This window comes from Chelonoidis abingdonii, chromosome 5, assembly GCF_003597395.2.
Source record: "Chelonoidis abingdonii isolate Lonesome George chromosome 5, CheloAbing_2.0, whole genome shotgun sequence".
In the NCBI taxonomy this organism is placed as follows: domain Eukaryota; kingdom Metazoa; phylum Chordata; order Testudines; family Testudinidae; genus Chelonoidis; species Chelonoidis abingdonii.
This window is the reverse complement of record NC_133773.1, coordinates 81,779,321-81,799,056: the sequence shown is the minus strand read 5'-3', so window position 1 is coordinate 81,799,056 and position 19,736 is coordinate 81,779,321. Positions and strand designations below refer to the sequence as shown.

Genomic DNA, 19,736 nt, shown 5'->3' with positions numbered 1-19,736 from the left:
GTTTACATTTGCAGGAGATAACGCTGCCCGCTTCTTGTTTACGTCACTTGAAAGTGAGAACAGGCATTTGCATGGCATTGTTGTAGTCGGCATCACACGATATTTACGTGCCAAATATGCTAAAGATTCATATGTCCCTTCATGCTTCAACCACCATTCCAGAGGACATGCATCTATGCTGATGACGGGTTCTGCTCAATAATAATCCAAAGCAGTGCGGACCGATGTGTGTTCATTTACATCATCTGAATCAGATGCCACCAGCAGAAGGTTGATTCTCTTTTTTGGTGGTTCAGGTTCTGTAGTTTCTGCATCAGAATGTTGCTCTTTTAAGACTTCTGAAAGCATGCTCCACACCTCATCCCTCTCAGATTTTGGAAGGCACTGCAGATTCTTAAACCTTGGGTCGAGTGCTGCAGCTATCTTCAGAAATCTGATATTGGAACCTTCTTTGTGTTTTGTCAAATCTGGAGTGAAAATATTCTTAAATCAAACAACATATGCTGGGTCGTCATCTGAGACTACCATAGCACAAAATATATGGCAGAATGCGGATAAAACCATAGAACAGGAGACATACAATTCTCCTCCAAGGATTTCAGTCAGAAATTTAATTTACCGCCCCCTGCTTTTTTTTTTTTTTTTAAAAAACAAGCATCATCAGAATGGAAGCATGTCCTCTGGAATGGTGATCAAAGCATGAAGAGGCATATGAATATTTAGCATATCTGGCACATAAATACCTTGCAATCCTGGCTACAAAAGAGCCATGTGAATGCCTGTTCTCACTTTCAGGTAACATTGCAAATAAGAAGCAGGGAGTATTATTTCCCATAAATATTCTCTTAGCAATTGGCTGAATAAGTAGTAGGACTGAGAGGACTTGTAGGCTCTAATGTCTTACACTGTTTTGTTATGGAATGCAGTTAAGTTAAAAAAAAATCTACATTTTGTAAGTTGCACTTTCGACAAAGATTGCATTACAGTACTTGTGTGAGGTAAATTGAAAAATACTATTTCTTTTGTTTGCCATTTTTAGAGCAAATATTTGTAATCAAAAGTAACAAAGTGAGCACTATACACTTTGTATTCTGTGTTGTAATTGAAATCAATATATTTGAAAATGTAGAACAAAATATTTACTAAATGTCAATTGATATTCAATTAACAGTGTGATTAAAACTGATTAATCACATTTAATTTTTTTGAGTTAATCACGTGAGTTAACTGATTAATTGACTGCCCTACTTTAATCACAAGCTGAGAATTACCTGTGTAAGTCTAATTCCACCCAAACCTTGCATTAGAGAGGGACCAAGGAAGTAGCAATAAGATCTGATGTGGAATAAGCTTAGTTTAGGCCTTAGAGTTCAGGCTGAAGTACAGATCCACAGCTTTAGGACAGGACTGAGTGGTGTGGATATTCCTGAGATGTTCTGGTAAGATTTTAGTTCAGAGTGGTAGAAATCTCACAAAATCTTCTATGCTAGGTTTCATGTGAATGGTTTTGTTCTGTCTTTTTGATTTGAGAAAGTTTGAATCTACTAAAAGTTTTACCAGAACTTAATGAAGCCCCACTCCCTCTATGACACCATAATGCAATGGTTCTCAACCGGGGGTCCAGGGCCAGCATTAGACTCCCTGGGGCCCAGGGTAGAAAGCCAAAGCCTCACTGCATGGGGCTGAAGCCCAGGACCCTGCACCCTGTCATCTGGGGCTGAAGCCGAAGCTTGAGCAATGTAGCTTCACGGGGGCCCCTGCTGCATGGGGTTCCAGGCAGTTGCCCTGGTTGCTACTTGCTAATGGCACACATGGGCTGTGGAGTTTTTACATTATGCTGGCAGATGGGGGGTGGGGGAGCTCAGAAGGAAAAAGGTTGAGAACCCCTGCCATAATGTACCTTCATTTGCCCAGCAAGGAAGGCTATTGTGGCTGCTACTGAAACATTTGAAAGAGGGATAGTAGGTAAGCATCTCATTAAAACGCACATCCTGAAGTCCTCAAACCTCCCTCCCCAGGTCTCTTATTATCAGACACATGCAAAAGTTGAGGTGAACACTGAAGATCTTAGAGAATCCCCACAGCCTGGTTTTGTTTGTAATATTCTTAAAATTCTATTATCTGTGCTAAAATTTGTTTATTGTTCTAAGAAGCCTATAGTTTACATATTACATTTCTGCTTAGGACATACTTTTAGCAAGAGAAATGGGAATAGAGAACACTATATTAGAGCAACATGGCCAAATTAAGGTGCCTAAAACAATTTTAATCTAAACCTTAACTATAGTAGCACTGGTGGTCCATTATAATGCGCATGTTTCCTAAATTTATAAAAAAGTAAATATTTTGTTAATATACTTTTCTTTATAAATTAAGCTGCAAATGGGTGGATGGGCAGGACAGAAATAAATCTCCTGGGACCAAAGTGCGCTAATGCAGTCAAAAAGTTTCTCAGGGTATGTCTATACTACTTGCCGGATTGGCAGGTAGTGATCGATTTACTGGGGATTGATTTATCATGTCTAGTGTAGACACGATAAAATTGATCCCCGATCACTCTGCCATCGACTCTGGAACTCCACCACGTGCGAGAGGCGGAAGCAGAGTCAACGGGGGAGCAGCAGCGCCGCTGTCCTTATGGCCAGGTAAATAGACTTCAGCTACGCGAATGTGTATCTTAGGTCAAATTCCCCCTCCCTCAGTGTAGACCTAGCCTCAGTTTCTTAAACCTACTGTTTTATAGAAGCTTCATATACACCACTGTCTCCAGCTACAGACTCATCAGACACTGCAGCAGATACACAAGTTGCTTTCTCCTCAAGCAGCTGACTTACTGCTCTTCTTGGTAAGTCGACACCTAAACAAGGGAGGAAGAATAAAAATTAATGCTGGACAATTATCAGCAAGGTAACTGCACAGCTTAGAACACTGCCAAGTTGGAAGTGATGACCCTTAGCTCAATTTCATGGAGTAATTCTGTTTCACCCCACTGAACAGATACAGGATGTATTACCATTGTCACATATTCTAGTTTGGGGGTTTACATGTCTAAATTGATGAGCTTGAAAATGTAGGACTATTATTCCCTTTCCAAACACAGGCTTCTCTCACCCGTATTAGTCTTTATCTTGAGCTTTGAACCTACATTTCCAATTTTAAATTCTTACTGTCATAAAATTTCAGCAGCACACAAAACCAGTGCTGACAACTATGCTTATTAAAAATATGTAAGTGATATAGAAGCTTCAGGATTTCCCTCCTAGAAATGCAAACTCCCATTTGGTTTAAGCAAAGGAATGCCTAACGCTATCATTAAAAACTTCTTACCTTTAGCACCAGCTACTACTTAATTTTAACCTCCAAGTCATATTCATAAGCTAGTGTCCTGCAGTGAACACATAGCATTAATTGAAAGCAGCATTTTGCCATGAAATAAGTTGCAGGCCTATGAATCTTTTTTTTTTTTTTTTAATTTGCAAAGGAGTGAGGATATTGGTATGTGTTATGCACACCTCCTAAGTCATGACTTTACATCTTGTTAAGATGTTAAAAATTTAAGGCTTCAGTTTAGAGGATCGATTGCTACATTTCTGCTTTTATTTGCAGTAGTATGGATGCTTTTTCCTTGATGATGAAGTGCTCCCCTCATGTGAGCGGTGAAGGTGATGACGAGATTTATTGATTACCCCAGGAATAACCACAGACGCCTGAAATTGACTTTGACAAGGACAGAGACTGCTTGTGGAAGAACTTCATGGTTATTCCAAGTTGGCTGCTGCCAGCAGGGACCTGTTCAGGAGAGTAAATCTGTATGTACTTCACCTATTCAGAAGCACCTACAAGAGACAAGTACAGAGGCACTTTATCTGCAGAGAAGTTTTGTATTGTAAAAGGTGGCACTGGAAGCACCACCTATAGTTAAGTTCATCTGCTTTCCATTACAGAGCCTTATTTTTAGTTGCTTATAATTCTTTGTCAAACTTTAAGCATTTAGGCTGAAATTTTCCATGTAAGATGTCTGCCTCAGACTGAATTTTTTTTTGAAAGTTTCAGTTAAAACAGTACAGCCATTTCCAAGATTTAAATTAGGGAAAAACAGGTTTTGCTCACATTCAACAAATTCTTATAACCATTTCACTGAGGAGCTCTAACACTCTGATGCTTTGGTACATAGACTTGAATTTGGTGTGGTATAGGAGAAGTGCCCTAGTGTTGGGGATGTGCCTTTTGCAGCTTTGTAAAAATCCACATAAATTAGACCAAATTATAAGCCTATTAAAAAAACCCTGCAGTTTGCACATGATCCGTAGGAGCTTTTTAAAATGTGACAGCTAAATTCTCAAGTCAGGTCTATCCTTAAAACGCTGTAGTGTCAATGGGAGTTTTCCCATCGGCATAATTAACCCAACTCCATGAGACGCAGTAACTATGTCGATGGGAGGGAAGCTCCTGTCGATACAGCGCTGTCCAAACCCATGGTCAGGTCAGTAGAAATACTTTGCTTGGAGGTGTGGGGTGGATTTTTCACATCCCTGAGCAACAACATTATACCAATGTAAATTTTACTTTAGACCTGGCCTCAAAACTATTCCATCTGCACCGAGCAAGCTCTATCCCCTAGCTGTAGAGGTGAAAGTAAGCTGGTACGGTCCAGTACAGCATACCATCAAGAGCCGGTACGCTGTGCCGGACTGGACCGACTTCTCTGGCGGTAATTTAAGGGGCCCAGGACTCCAACTGCTGTGGGGAGCCCCGGGCCCTTTAAATCACCGCCAGAGTTCTGGCAGCCGGGCTGAAGCAGGGATATAAATGTCCCAGAGCTCTGGCCCCTGTGGGGAGCCCCAAGATCTTTTCAGCGCCACCTGAGGCCAGCTGCCGAAGCTCCGGCGACTTTTTAAGGGGCCTGGGGCTCCCCGCAGTGGCTGGAGCTTCTGGCCCTTTAAAATCTCTGCCAGACCCCTGCCACCACTACCCCAGTGGCAGCAGGGCTCCGGAGGCTATTGAAAGGGCCTGGGGCTCCCCGCAGTGGCAAGAGCACTGGGCCCTTTAAATCCCCACCCGAGCCGGGCTCCAGTGGGGATTTAAAGGGCTTAGGGTCCCTACAGCGACCGGCACCCCTGGCCCTTTAAATCACTGCCAGAGTCCTGCTGCCAGTACCCCAGCCCTAGCCCGAGCCCTGCTGCCCCAAGGTAGCGGCAGCAGGGCTCCCACGGTGATTTAAAGGGCCCGGCACTCCACGGTAGCTGGAACCCCAGGCCCTTTAATTGGCCTCTGAGCCCCAGGGCTCCCAGCCACCTCTGCAGCTGGTAGCTCCAGGGTGATTTAAAGGCCCTACCTCTTCCCATTGAGGCCACGCCTGCTCAGGATCCAGTGAACCAGTAAGTCCTTTAAGTTACTTTCGCCCCTGCCTAGCAGCTGATCAGACTATGCATGCACCAACCACACAGCTACTTAACAAGCTCCATCCCAGGGCTGAGCAGAATGCTTTCCACAATTGCTCCTACCAGGTGCAAGGGTCCTACAGACAACAGCCTCATTCATTACACAATCCTGATTCATTCCCTGAGCACCATTCATCCTGTGCACTGAATGAGGCAGTGGTCCTGTGGAAAAAATTGTAACAAAAGACTATCATAATACAGACATACAAAGGAGCAGAGTTAATTGTTTCTTGCATTTCCTGCTTGATTTTGCAACCTTAATGTACTTTTAATGTAGGCTTTTTAATATTTTTTTTCATATTTATACACACACGGCACTACATATATTAATAACAGGAAATCTCAGCATAAGGATTAACTCCATTTATAGCTTTTAAAAAAATAAAAGTGCTTTTAGAATTAAAGATACAGTGACACTATCAAGAATGAGAGCTACAATTTAGGGCTTTTTTTTGCTGACCTATCCCCCTCTTCTCCATATCATCCCATCAAAACATTTAAAGCTTATTTCTTCAAATGGATTTCTCATTGGCCATAGTATGCCTGCTTTTCACACCTGTCTTTTCATTCGCCCCGCCCACTTGGATTTTGTGAACAGCTAGAGTATCGAAAGTTAGCATAAAGTTAGTTATTGAAACTAAGCTGTATTTTTTTTAAATTGGTTGTGACTCATCTGGCCACTGAAGAAGTGAACTGAATCATTCGCCCACCACTTACATCAGATTCTGTGAGGCTTCTAAAGCAAACAGAACACTAAGTTCCATCTCACTGAAAAGACAAAGAACAGCAAGAAGTAAAGGTAAAGCTAAGCTCTAATTTTGCACTTCACAGATTCTGAACACTTGGGCTTTAGAGCTTGTCTACACAGGAAAATGGTCACAAAAAAAGCCAGGTGTGAGTTTAAAGTACCATAAAGCAAGTACATCAACTCCTCATTTAACGCTGTAGTTATGTTCCTGAAAAATGCAACTTTAAGTGAAACAATGTTAAATGAATCCAATTTTCCCATAAGATTTAATGTAAATGCGGGGGAGGGGGGGAAGAGGCAGCAGTTAGGTTCCAAGGACATTTTTTTGGGGCAGACAAAAGGCATCATATACTGTACAGTACTGTACCATAGTTGGGAACTGCCCCTGGCTTACCTCACACATGCACAGCCCGTTGCAGGCAAGGACGCTAGGAAGCACCTTTGCAGCAGCAGGTTCCCCAGAGAAGAACAGGCACTGACTTTGCCAGGGGATGCTCCAGGCCCGCCTCTTCCCTTCCCTGCTCCAACTCCTCTCTGGAGCACGCTGCATCCCCACTCCTTCCCTCCTCTCTCCCTGAAAGTCCTAAGAACTTTCTGGGAGGGAGGGGGAGGAGCGGAGACACGGCGCTTCCCCGCTCCTCACCCTCTCTCCCAGAAAGTCTTAAGTGCTGCCAAACAGCTGTTTGGCGGTGAGGGAAGCGCTGAGAGGGAGAGAGAGAAGGTGGAGAAGAGGAATTTGTGCATTGCTCCCTTGTAAAGTCACTGCTCTTCCACAGAATCTTACAAGCAGTGGACAGAGCAGGCAGCCAAACGATGTTATAAGGGAGCATTGCACAACTTTAAACAAGGATGTTCCCTAGCTGAGCAGTGACCTAACTTTGAAACAATGTTAAGTGGGAGGCTGTTAAGTGAGGAGTTACTGTAGTGTACTAGCTCCCTATGGGGACACACTTGTTCCACACTAAGAGTGCCGGTGTGTGGGTTAGCTTAGTCCACTAATTCTGCAATAGCTATTTCTCTGAGTAGACAAGTCCTTAGTCAACTTCTGATATCTCTTTCTGTGCATAACTGAAGGAGACCAAAGGAAGTCCCAAGTGCCTCATGCAATCCCCTGCTGGCTCCCCATGCCATGAACTGGAAAGTATTGAAATTCTTAGCACAATAAAACCATTGAAAAAGATGCTGCAGTATATTCATTTACATAATAGATATTTTAATTCTATCCTTCCTTTAAAAAATTATCTTTTTTTGGGTTGTTTTTTCCAAGTGCTCCTTGCTGGTAAATATAAGCCAAAAATGACTGAGTTTGTGGCCCCAATTATCAAAGTTGGGCATATAAATTGGAAACCCCCACATTATGCATCTGGACAATCAAATTAGTACTTAGATGCCCAAATACCTATGTAAGACAATTAAATGCCAATGTAGACCTCAAATGGTTATTTAGGAACCAACTGGATCACTGTGTTGGCTACATGTTCTTTTAGAAAAACACAAAATATTGAAAAAATTACATCATTATTTTCGTTCACAATAACTCAGCAACTGGGAGATGAAGAATGGTAAGAAAATAGTATTTATAGACCTAACATATGTAATGAAATGGGATTTATGTAACTAACTTCTGAAACTGTATTTGAGGATTCATTGAAAAGAGAAACAGTTAACAGGTAATGCCAAACAATCAGGGCAGTATCTTCTCCTGCAACACTGAATGGGCAGTGACAGTCCTGAAATATGGCAATTCTGACACAGCAACTATTCACTTTTGATCACTAGGGCAAATCCACACACAAAGACTAATATAACTGGTTGGACGGAAAGCAGGATGTGTGTCCTGGAAATTACATCCCCAGTGCACAAAGGCCATTGAGCGTATGTTTATTTCTTCCTACCTGGACATCACTAGAAAGGAGGAAGATTTTTTTTATTTAAAGGAAAGAGAAGCAGCCTAACATAAATAAATAAAAGACACTTTCTGGCGAGACATTTTCGTGTGCCAGACACGAGGGTCCGACACAAGGATTTGATCTCTTACAAGTATATGAATGAAACTGACAATAGTCTGCCTAGGTAGACTTTAAGCAATTAAACCTTAGGTATGTTGAGGAATCTGTTTATTTTTCTATAATTTATTTTTCTGTATTTTTCAAATTAATGAAACTGGTTTTTAAACAGAAAAATGCTCCCCATTCAAAGATAGCATGCTGTCTTTCAGCTCAGAGGAGAATCACACTGCAGGTGCCCTCACACAGTGGGGCCAGCAAGACACACAGAAGTCTCTAAATCTAAAGGTACTTTTCATGTTCTGGTCTAAAAGGCAAGGATGGAAGGATCCTCTCCCAAGGAAAGTATGTTGTGAACAACTAAAGCCAGGTCACACAAGAAACAGGGCACGCCCACACTGAGCTGGAGCTGTAATAATGCACATACATTAGCTTTGATTGAGCTAGCATGCTAAAAATAGCAAAGTAGCTGTGCTGAGCTAGGTGGCATGAGGGGTTACCGGGTGGGACTTCACTCAGGCTGGCTAACCTATCCCATTGCCCATGTGCACCATCATGGCTACACTGCTATGTACCCAAGCTAGAAATTACACTTCCAGCTCTAAGCGTGGATGTACCCACAGATGCTGAGGAATAATTGTTACAGGTGGTTCAGAAAGGTAACAGATGATCTTGTGATTAAGGCCTGGGACTCAAGAGAATCTGGGTTGTGTTCCTAGCTCTGCCACACAGTTGTTGTATGAACTCAGGCAAGTCATGCAGGACCCAATTTTTAGAAGTGCTGAGAACTCAGTTCTCTCATTGACTTCGAACAGGGCAGCAGGGGCTCAGCACTTTTGAGAATTAGGCTCTTTAATTTCTGTTCCTCAGTTCCTCAATTGCAAAATGGACATAGTATGTGACAAGATAAATCCATTATTCCTCCAACCAGAAGTGCCATAAGAAAATCCAGAAAACAAACATGCAGGGACAGCATAACAATATATGCCTCAACGATTGCAACAAAGCCAGCACTTTAGATTCGGTAGCAATTGGTCACATCTTGGCAACTGGGATTTTAATAATGTGGCAACTGTTACTTAAGGGAACTACAAATATATATTACAGAAGACTGTCAACGAATGAAAGTCTCTCTTACATTGCATGCAGCAAATCTATACGGCTGTTTCTTCTTTGCATAGCCTGAATGAGGAAAATATCCATCCAACATTCAACAACTGGGAGGTTTTTTGAACCTAAATTGACGTAATCCTCCATTTGTTGGCATCCTTAGTGGTATCTCCTCTGCACCTTTTTGCTGATTCAAGAATGGAGACAGCAACACTCTTCTGTGCCTCTACAAAGTTGCCACCATTCCTTGGGCTTAATCTACAAGCATCAGAGAAAGACTCACTTTGCCATTACTGTCTGATAGATTCTCCTCACCCTCTTCCCCTTAGTGGGATTATTGCAAAGAAGGAGGAGGACTAGCTATGGCAGGGCATGAGAGATTTGGCCACTGCTCTATTGTTACTCAGGATTCCTGTCTTTTGACCTGCTAGTTATTGAGAACTGAGGTATTCATACTGAAGTCACTTACAGTTCCACAGGATGCTCATGCAACTTTCCTTTGCCCTTCAGGTAGTGCCCAGATTCCTTGTTATTTCTCACAACTGCAGGAGAATAACTTTTAAAAAAAAAATGTTGGGAACTAAGTAGTAGAGGATCATGCATCACATAGACTTTCAACTTTGACAAAGTCAGCCCACTGGAGCCATTTTGACAAGGATTATTGTTCCAAGAGATTTGGCTATCACCACCAGTGCACAACAGAGTTCTGCAGTTTGATGAGGTCAGAATGACGATGTTAACCAGATTTCAGAAACTGTTTTTTGAAAAATGAGATGTGTATGAGCTCTTCTCCTAAGTCACAGAGTATGTAGTAACAAGAGCAATAAAAAAAGAAACCAAGGCTGGACAGCAACTTAACATCTTGGCCAGAAGATGGCAGGGCAATATTTTACACAAAGCTAACTTCCCCTCCCTCCCCCACTGCCTTCCCCCAAATCAGGGTATGAACATCCCTCTCCACTGTAAAACTTAAACAAGCATAGTTCTTCATATAGAACTGAAAAGAAGCATATTAGTACAGGATTCCCTAAACAGCCAATACAGTGGTTATTGACCCAACTATTAATTAGCTCAGTAGTGCAACCACATGCTAATTGCCTCTCTCTGTTTTCTGCTCTTTTCATCCTCCTTGGGCAACTTTTAAAAGAAAACACATCTTTCTGTGCCTAAAAACCAAAAGACTTGCAAAGAAGATTATAGATCTTGATGTTTGTAAAAAATCCTCAGAGTGTCCATGAGTACAACTAGTATCTGGATGGCTTCAGCCTAGACATTTTTAGAGTATATTTGCACAGTTCAGTTATTTAACTGACAAAAAAAGAATATTTGAATGTCTTCAGTTTAAATTAAGTGAACGGGAGTTGCATCGCTGACTTCAGTGGAAGAAGAGTTCGACCAATGCTCAGATACTATTTTGGAAAACCAACAACAAATTATTTTCTAAGGTAATAAAGAAGATAGTTGACTACCTACTAAAGACCTCATCCTGTAAAGTTCATTGGATTGATTTCAGTGTAAGTTGCAGACTCCACACTTTGTAGGACAGAACCCCAAACTAAAAAATGTACATGTTGTTCCTAGTATCTACGACTGCCCACAAGTGCATGCGTAGCCTGCCCAAATCAGTTATTGATCATATTAGAGGCAGCCCTATATTTAAAAGTCAGGGCCTTAGTTAATTTTTATCCATTACTTAGAGATTTGAGATTACAATTATTTCTTTACCTGCATTTCCTTCACGTAAAGGCGACAAAGGCTGCCTAACACTTTCATTGAGATCTTTATCATCTGTAAGAGCTTGTGATGTTGCTCTGGCTTCAGAGTCCAATGATATTTGGTTCTCACAAAGACTAATGCCTGCAAAATCACCAGGCAATTCACAGTCTTCAAAATCTGTGATGAGGTGGTGCAGGGGGGATTCTTGGGCAGACACTGAAAACGCACCTTCCAAAACCAAAGGAGACCCTGGTGGGGACAAGGAAGAAAGGGACGATCTTGAAGACAGTGATGTCACAGATTTGGGTGGCTCAGTCAATTTTGGAGCGTGGCCTGCTGCCAAAGATCCAGAAGAGTGACTGTAACCCAGTCTTCCATGGGAACTGACCACCTCGTTTTCATGAATGGTAGTGATAGGCCCAGCAGGAATGTAACCACTCTTTTCTTGCAATATGAAGTCAAGTTTATACTGATAGTCCAAGTCTGTTATTTGATCGCCTTGGTTATAATAGAGCTCTGTGGAGCTGAGGGAGTTTAGTGATCCCCTGCTGGATGTGTTCAGAGACCCCCGACTGGATGCCAGGGATCCTAGGCTGCTCCCTGAAGACACAGATAACGTACTGGCGGAGAGACTGCAAAGAAAAGACAAACAACCATTTATGTTATTAATCTACTATAGACCTGATCAGCAGCACACAATAGTAAAAGATGAGGTCTGAAGGAGTGCACTCACAGACCACAAAGGAGATGCTATCCCTATAACAGTGTCATAAGGTATTTAAATTATAATCTTGTCAGGGCAGCGAACATGTCTTTAAAGCCTCTGTACAGTAGGTACAGGTACAGGTAAAATCAACAATAATGTAACATCATAAAGTCAGACTTTAAAATAATGAATTACAGGAAAAAATGTCGCTGCAGTTATCTTTCATTGCAATGAATTTAACTGGAAAAAAATAAAATTGGAACAAACTGTTTACATTAATGGTTATGAAGATGTGCATGCACTGAGGCTCTGTCGGTAATAAATGCGGATGTTCGTGCAGTCAAGCTTATAGATACAGTCATTCAAAAAAAACAAGGATTTTCATTAGGAACAAGAGTTTTTTGGAGACATTTCATGTACGAAAGATGGTTGCTAACCATTTTTTTAATCTAAGCAAGAAGATGCTTTGCTCTCTTAATTATAAAATGTGCAAAAATTCATTCTTATACACTTACTAAAGTGATATAGATACAGTAGATTTGCACAGAGAATGCTAGAAGCAACTGCACCTATGTGTCTTGCCACAATTATCAAAACGAACTTGGTTCAGTCTCCAGCTAACTGAAAATCTAAGAATGAAGTACAGACATATTCAGTGCTTCTGCACCACAACTGAAAACAGATCTTTATTTTTTTCTTGTTAAAACAATGTAAAATGCAGCCTTACCTTTTAAGCTGCAAATGCAAATAAGTAGTTAACTTTGTAGTTTCTTCAAGTTTCTGAACCAACTCTTTTCTTCTCTCTTCCAATTTCAACCTGGAAAAAGAACTATATTCAAGTATATAAAGAAATTCTAAAATATACAAGGCACAAAGTAAATACGGAAGAATATTTTATAGATAAGAAACAAAAGCTAATGCCTCCCACTCCTCCTTAAAACCCATTTCCTTCCCCTTGCCTGTCATTGCTAATCAGTTCAGACTCTGTTTGGTCTCGCCCTAACTTCCAACTACACTTTACAGCCTAAGAATCTAAGCAATTTTGAATAGAGACTGTGAAATGTAAGGCACCACACAAACCTGAGTCATCATACAAGTAATAAATAGGATCTGTACACACACGATACCGAGAGAATTGTCATGCAAGCAAAGAGAAAGAAAAAGAACAGGGATAGCGGTTTGGAAAACAGAGCAAAAGCTGCATCTATCGCATTTTAGCAAGCTGCATATTGGCTGCTTAGCTAATATAGTTCCACCAAAAACCCCAGGAAACTAAACAGGAAAGCAAATATTATTGTAAATTCTGAAAACTTAAAAACTCTGGGGAACAGTATGGGAAAAAACAGAAAAACTCAAGCAAAATCACTAGAGTTTGTCTACGTGGAGACTTAGCAAGCAGCAGGCCAGAGAGTAAATCTAACAGCACACCAGCTTTGTGAAGCAACTCGCTGCATGGACGCTGCTAATGCGTACAGTAAGTTCTGTACTGCACGCTGACATGCTGTTTGAAACAGAAATCAATACGAGTCCCTTTGTACATCGGATGCTTCATATATGGATATAGAAAAATATCTGATACCCAAAACAGGATCCAAGTTAACAAGTAGGTTTAGAATTCAGAGATGTTGGATAGTATCCAGGACACACAGTACTGCACCCCAAACATTCCAGTCTTTGCCCGATAGAGGCACAGAAGTTAGAGATGAGATCCCCCCATCATCATTCAGTTCATCTTCACCCCAGCGTAGGATTGTTCCCTACATTTGTCCAGTCTAGCTCTAAAGATCCAAGTGGTGAAATGTGTCTGTTTCTTTTGGCTGACAATTCAAAAGTCCGATAGATCTGTCAGAAAAAGCTCTTCTGACAGACTCCTGTTCAGAATTTTACCTTTGCATAGTATTTATTGATACCTTCATACATAATGCTAGATACATTGTTATCTCTTGCTGGAGTAACTAATGCCCTTCCCATAGTTGTGGATTATGATGTTCCCCATTAGCCATTGCTCAGTCAAGTTACATACAACATTTCTTTGAATCACAAGTATTAGCCATTTTTAGGTTAGTTTAAGAAGTTTTAGGCTTATTTCAGAAACTTTCCTTTTAGACTCCTCACTCAGTACCAGTAGGAACAAACGAAGGTTCAAATGCAACTGCAGAGTACACATTCAAAGATACAATTTCTGCATGAAAAACAGATTATTACACTCAGAGGGTCCCAGGATTAAGCAAAGCACTTAAGGAGAAGCCTAACTTTAAGCAGATGCTGAGTAGGGATGGCCCCATTCAGTATCTTGATATTGCTGCTGTTAGTCTCCCAGGGCTCCCAAGCTAAATCTTTCAATTTTTCCGCTGCTTGTTATAATCTATGATTTCAGACTCTTTCCCCATTTCTGCCATTTTGTAATATTTCAGTTTTTTCTGCAGTTATTTAACTATAGTTTATCCTGTTTCTCTCTCCCCAGGCAATGTTAATCTTCTACTAATATTTTTGTGACTTTTTAAAGGTGGCTTTTCACCTTTCCTTGTAGAAGCAGCAACTAGGTAAGGAAAGAGGTGCAAAAATTTGTAACTTCGAGTTACCAGCAACAATGAAGACTAGAGAAAATGTGATAAGAAGACTTTTGCCCTTATCAGTGTCCCTTACTCATATACTTATATATTTCTGTTAGCAAGGCTGTACCATCAGCTGAAAATGAAAAAAATTTCCTCTAAATCAATCTACTGGTACTTCTAAGATTTATCTAGCTATTATATTTAATGCAGTTCAGTCATTGGAAATAACATTTGATTATTCTGAATCAATGTTAGTGTTAAGTGAAATTACATCTAATTTAGAATGCGATGTCAATTGTGTCGCTAAATCTCAAAGATTTCAGTGACAGGATGGCAGAGTCACAAATACAAGTTGACAGCATAAAATCATTATCAGGAGTACCAGATTGCAATAGAATATAAACTAAAAAACCTGAGGCTTTGGGAAATTTTTTGAAGTCATACAATATTTATATTTTAGGTATTATTGATGTCAAATAATAATCAGCTAACTGATAATGCTTCATATTCATGTAATTCATTTACTGAATTTAATCCTCCTAGTCACTATTCCTAAACTTTTTGATTTCCTATTAAGTCATCTTTAAATATTCCTTGCTACTGGTACCATATGCTCAGTCATTGTTTCACCAATCATGGTAAACAAATCTTGAGTCAAGTCTGGAAATCTAAATGGAATATTCTTTTAAGTGATAAAGGAAGTCAATAGAAGTTTAATCCATGACCTCAGTGGAGCTAGGATTTCACCCCAAGCCCGATGCAAATAAAACAAGATTATTTTGCCTAGACTTGCTTTAAGATCAGCATTTCTCCATGCTGTATTTCCTGTTGAATTTATAATAGTTTAAAGACAAGAAGGGTTCTGGACTATGATTAGGTCAAGGATTTTCTGTAGCGTGAGTTACATACAATGATGGCCAATTTGCATGACTAGTAAAGGGAAAACATTAGCATCCTACCTGAATGATTTGCACTATTTTAAAAATATTTCTTTAGTGACTATTAATAGATCATGTATTGTTAAAGCTCATATGCCAAAGTGTTAGGTAATTATACATGTGTTTTTCAGATAGTCTGATAGGTTGTACTTTAAAACACAACAACTTATTTTCAGAAGTTAATTCCACAATCTGTAATTTCTACAAAATATATACATAAAATAAAGACATTTAGATGAGACTTAAAATAGCATTAAGAAAAATATTTCAGGCCTGATCTTCAGCTGCTGAAAATTGATCTAGTTCTAGTGAAGTTTACATCAGATGAGGGTCTGACCTCCTTTTTTTTTTTTTAAACAAAGAACAACAAAAATATTTAGTGTGATTTAAAGAAATGCAACTGAATTATCAGCAGAACTTCTAGAAAACGACAGAGAATTTGTCTTAGTCCTTTTCTACAACAGAGCAGAAATGTGTTTAATATATATTTTTTTCACATCAGCCATTTTCTAGACTTAGGGACACCTCCTTCACATGAGAAAGTTTTCTAACTGAGTAGACGATACCTCAAAATGTAGCAGCTTCACTTCTTCTGCCCCCCCCCCCCCCCCCCTTCTTCTCCCAACATGATCTGGACATGGTTGTAGAAGCCAAACACAAGACCATACCATCATTTTGGAAGCAATATTGGAAGGACAAGGACACAAAAAACTTCAAATTCACTAGATAACTCCCTCAAAGACCAAACAGTCTACAATTAATCAGGGGACCTTTCCTAGGGCCAAAAAGATGAAGGAACTCACTACCATAAATGGAAATCAAGGAGAAACAGCAGGTGGCCCTTTTGAGAGTTCTATAACTAGGAAAAACAGAATGCTGTTTCTGTGCGATAATATGGGAGGTTCCTCAGAGTAGCCAGGATAGGCTTTGCCTATTCTTTTTTGAATCTGATATCTGATCTTTACCCACTTTTTTAAATGGTCTGTGAGTACAGCTACTCATGTCAGTTTTACCTACCCTCTCCCAGATATCCCTAGGCTACACTGTGAAACCTGGTTTTACAAAGCAAATCTTTTGGTTCAGACCTCTTTTTCTTACTATTCTTACCAAACTTTGATAGATCTGCTGCTTTCTAAGATGTTGCTTCATTACAGCAATCACAACTGACATATTCATTTGAACCAGACAGAAGCATACCATATTCACTGAAGATTATAAAAGAAGACTGCAATGCAGCCACACTGCCATTTGTTGAAGAAAAGATGGGTTTTGTGAACTGGCTGCTTCCACAATCGCCGGAGGGGTGATTCTTTTGTCCTCTGGGAAGTCACATTCGGAGGTTTGACCATTAATTAAAGAAGAATTTAAAAATTCAGGAAAAGGTTCACCTTTGAATCTTTTTACAAAATTTAGAGTACCTCCGAGTCAGCACAAGATGCAACAATCAAGTTTAGTGTGAAAAGACCTTATTTACTTTGGAGGCATGGGATTCAGTTATTAAGTTATAAAGGTTACAGGTTGAGATTCATTATAATGTTCAAGCAAGCATGAGCCACTCTAATCTTCAAGTACCACCTGCTGGTCAGAAGGCAGAATACCAGAACTACTGACAGCCTTGGAAGAGATACAACATTCTGCAATCCTGGTTAGAGGACAGTTTGTGGAGGGACAGAGGGAAAGGCCAGTCCGGAATGGGTCACCAGCCAGCCATACAGTAAACTAGAGTCCTGGAAAATATTGTTATCACATCTTTTCTTCACAGTGGAAAAAAATGTAACTTACTCTTTTATTATACTCATGTAAATTAAGAATGTGTCTTTAGTGATAAACATGCAAATTCAGACACCAGACTAAGAAATCAACTGCTAGCATAAGAACCAGGATCCAGTTGTTACTCGTTAGCCTACTTATCAAACTCTTCATTTACACTCTTTAATTTGTTATAAATGTGATTTTATGATTTTGTTTTTCCTGTTTATTACTTGATCAATGGATGCTGGAGGGCAACACATCTCTGGTAACTTAATCAGAGATTACTAACACAGCTGGTTAATTTCTTCCTTGGAAATATAGTTTCATTTAAACACATCTCTACATCTATCAGGCTCTATCCATTTCTAATTCTCACATGATTCAGGAATTATTCTTGAGACTATATATATTACTAAACACATGCAACATGCTGGCTCTCTGAGTAATTCCTCTCTGCTATACTTCCTTCCAAATTGCCTTATTTTTCCTGCCAGCCCCTTCCCACAAATCTCTCTACATCCTATCCTCAAACCTAGTCCAATTCCTTCCCAAACCTAGACTTCTGGAGTGCAGCATATAGTCATTGCCTGCTCCCCCCACTGAAGGGTGAACTGTACAAAGACAAAGGTTTAACATTTTAAAACATCAAATCAAATCTTCCTGTCCAAAAAGTCAAAAGAAAATTTTTTCAGTAGTCTCATAAGGGCTGAGATCACACCTCACCCGCTTCTGTGGATAACTGAAACAAACCACAATTTAAAGCATTAAAAAGGGAGTAAATCAAACCTTGCTTAATCCACCCTTTGCTAATACACAACTTGCATAATCTGCACACAGAAATGGGGAGTCTCTTCTCTACTCAATGATTTAGGGCTCAAATCAATCTAGCTCCCATTGCCATTCACTTTAATGGGACTCTGAGCAGGATCAGACCTTTGACAGAGTGCTAGAGTGAAAGTCTGAATATTGACTTCTTTATTTCTACCAGACATACTACAGTATATTTACTAATGCACGAGAAATGATCCCCAATAAAATTTACATCCACAATTGTTTAACATAAGTCATATTTTGTGACAAAGTTTCCATTGATTTTTTCAAGCTCTTTCATTAGCTGGCAAAACTCAGTATGTTGCAGTGGGTATCTCATTTACTAGTGCAAATTAGTGAAGTTCTGCTGCAACTATCCTCTGCTTCTGAGCTAAAAGCAGCAAAACTTTTGCATTTTTTGTGTAATAAAACCCACAGTGAGAGGTTTCAGATGTTGCAACAATCATATAGCCAGAGTTCAAATAGCTTACAACTATTATCCGAAAGCAGTGAATGATGTATTGCCTTCCTGATGGTATGCGGACATTCCTCAGTTATCCAACATCTGTCATAGGCATTTCATGCTGGTAATAAATGGAGAGCAGCCGATACTGCAGAGCGCATACAGAGTGTGTGTTTTCTCTCATGATACAACAGGATCCTCTGTGTTACTGCCCAGTGGATTAATAATAAACGTAATTTTACGATCTACACAGAACAGTTACTGAAGGGAAATGGTCCATCAAGGCACAGCACAGATCTGCAATGAATACAAAGGTTAAACTGCAGATAACAGTGCTTAACATTAGCAAAAGATGAAAACGTACCTCTCAGCAAGTGCTTGACTAGGAGTGCTTTTCACAGACAGCAGCTCTTCTTCCAGCCTCTTTCTTTCTGCTTCCAGGTGCGTTAGCTCATCTTGAGTGCGTTTGCGTGGTGTGACAAATTGGAGTTCTTTTAAAAGCTCTTCCTTTTCATTGATCAGCATCAGTTTTTCCTTCTCAATATCCAGTGCCCCAGGCCAGGTCTCACTATCTAATTTAGATAGTTCAATCTTTAAGTTTGCCATGCTAAAACAAAAGATACATGTGTTTGGGTCTGGCATACTGAACAGTGCCAAAGAATTGGGAGTGCAAAATGGAGACAATATTTAGAACCAACAACAAGGGTGGGCGACATGTACATACCAGGGTATAGATTTTGCACGAAAAGTTATGTTTACAATTAATGTTGCTTCACAAAAATGTAGGAATTGTCACACTGCATCAGACCAGTGGGCCATCTAGTCCAGTAGCCCATAACTGTACCAGATGCATCAGAAGGTACAAGGAACCCCATTCCTTGCCAATATGGGGAAGTTTCTTCCAAAACCCAGGCAGCTAATGACTGGCTTATGCCCCAAAACATGATCCCTTATACATTTTTTTTATTCATATATGGGGGCATACAAAAATGTGAAGATTTATATATTTAAAATGTGAACCTCTTTCTGCTATAGTCCAAAAGCTGACTTAAAAATACAGTTTACAGCTTGAATGTTTTGAAAACGTCAGTCTGCTGACACCGTAGAAGCACTGGGTAGATCATGGAACCAAGAGAGGTACCCACTTACCCTAAAGTGCTAGAGGTTGGTTGCATTGCAGTAATAGCATATTTGGACAACTTTGTGACATAATGAGCATGATATCTGGGCACAAATTCTAGTGGCAAATAGATGACTGAGACACAAAGGACGAAGGAAGTCTTATCACCCTGCTGAAAGGTACGGTATCACCAACAGTTGCAAGCAAAAGGAAAGGGAGATAACTTATTTAAAAGTCTGGATGAATTGTCAAATGTGCTAGACTGCAAGTCTTCTGCTTATCGTCAGAACAGATTCAGTATGTCTAAAGGTGGTAGAAGCTTCCCAACATTATCCTGCTAACATGACTCAACCCTGACTAGGAAGGACTAC

The 19,736-nt window shown here is 40.1% G+C and overlaps 1 protein-coding gene across 1 annotated transcript in view; it reads right to left on the bottom strand.

The window, feature by feature from the left end:
* WWC2 (WW and C2 domain containing 2) overlaps positions 1 to 19,736 on the bottom strand; it is a 150,296-nt gene that overhangs the window by 28,715 nt on the left and 101,845 nt on the right. The window contains exons 9-12 of the mRNA XM_032781120.2: positions 18,610 to 18,852; positions 12,455 to 12,544; positions 11,031 to 11,653; positions 2,734 to 2,857 (exon numbers count right to left, since the gene is read on the bottom strand). Of these exons, the coding sequence (XP_032637011.1) occupies positions 2,734 to 2,857; positions 11,031 to 11,653; positions 12,455 to 12,544; positions 18,610 to 18,852 (1,080 nt within the window). The remainder of the gene's footprint in view (positions 1 to 2,733; positions 2,858 to 11,030; positions 11,654 to 12,454; positions 12,545 to 18,609; positions 18,853 to 19,736) is intronic.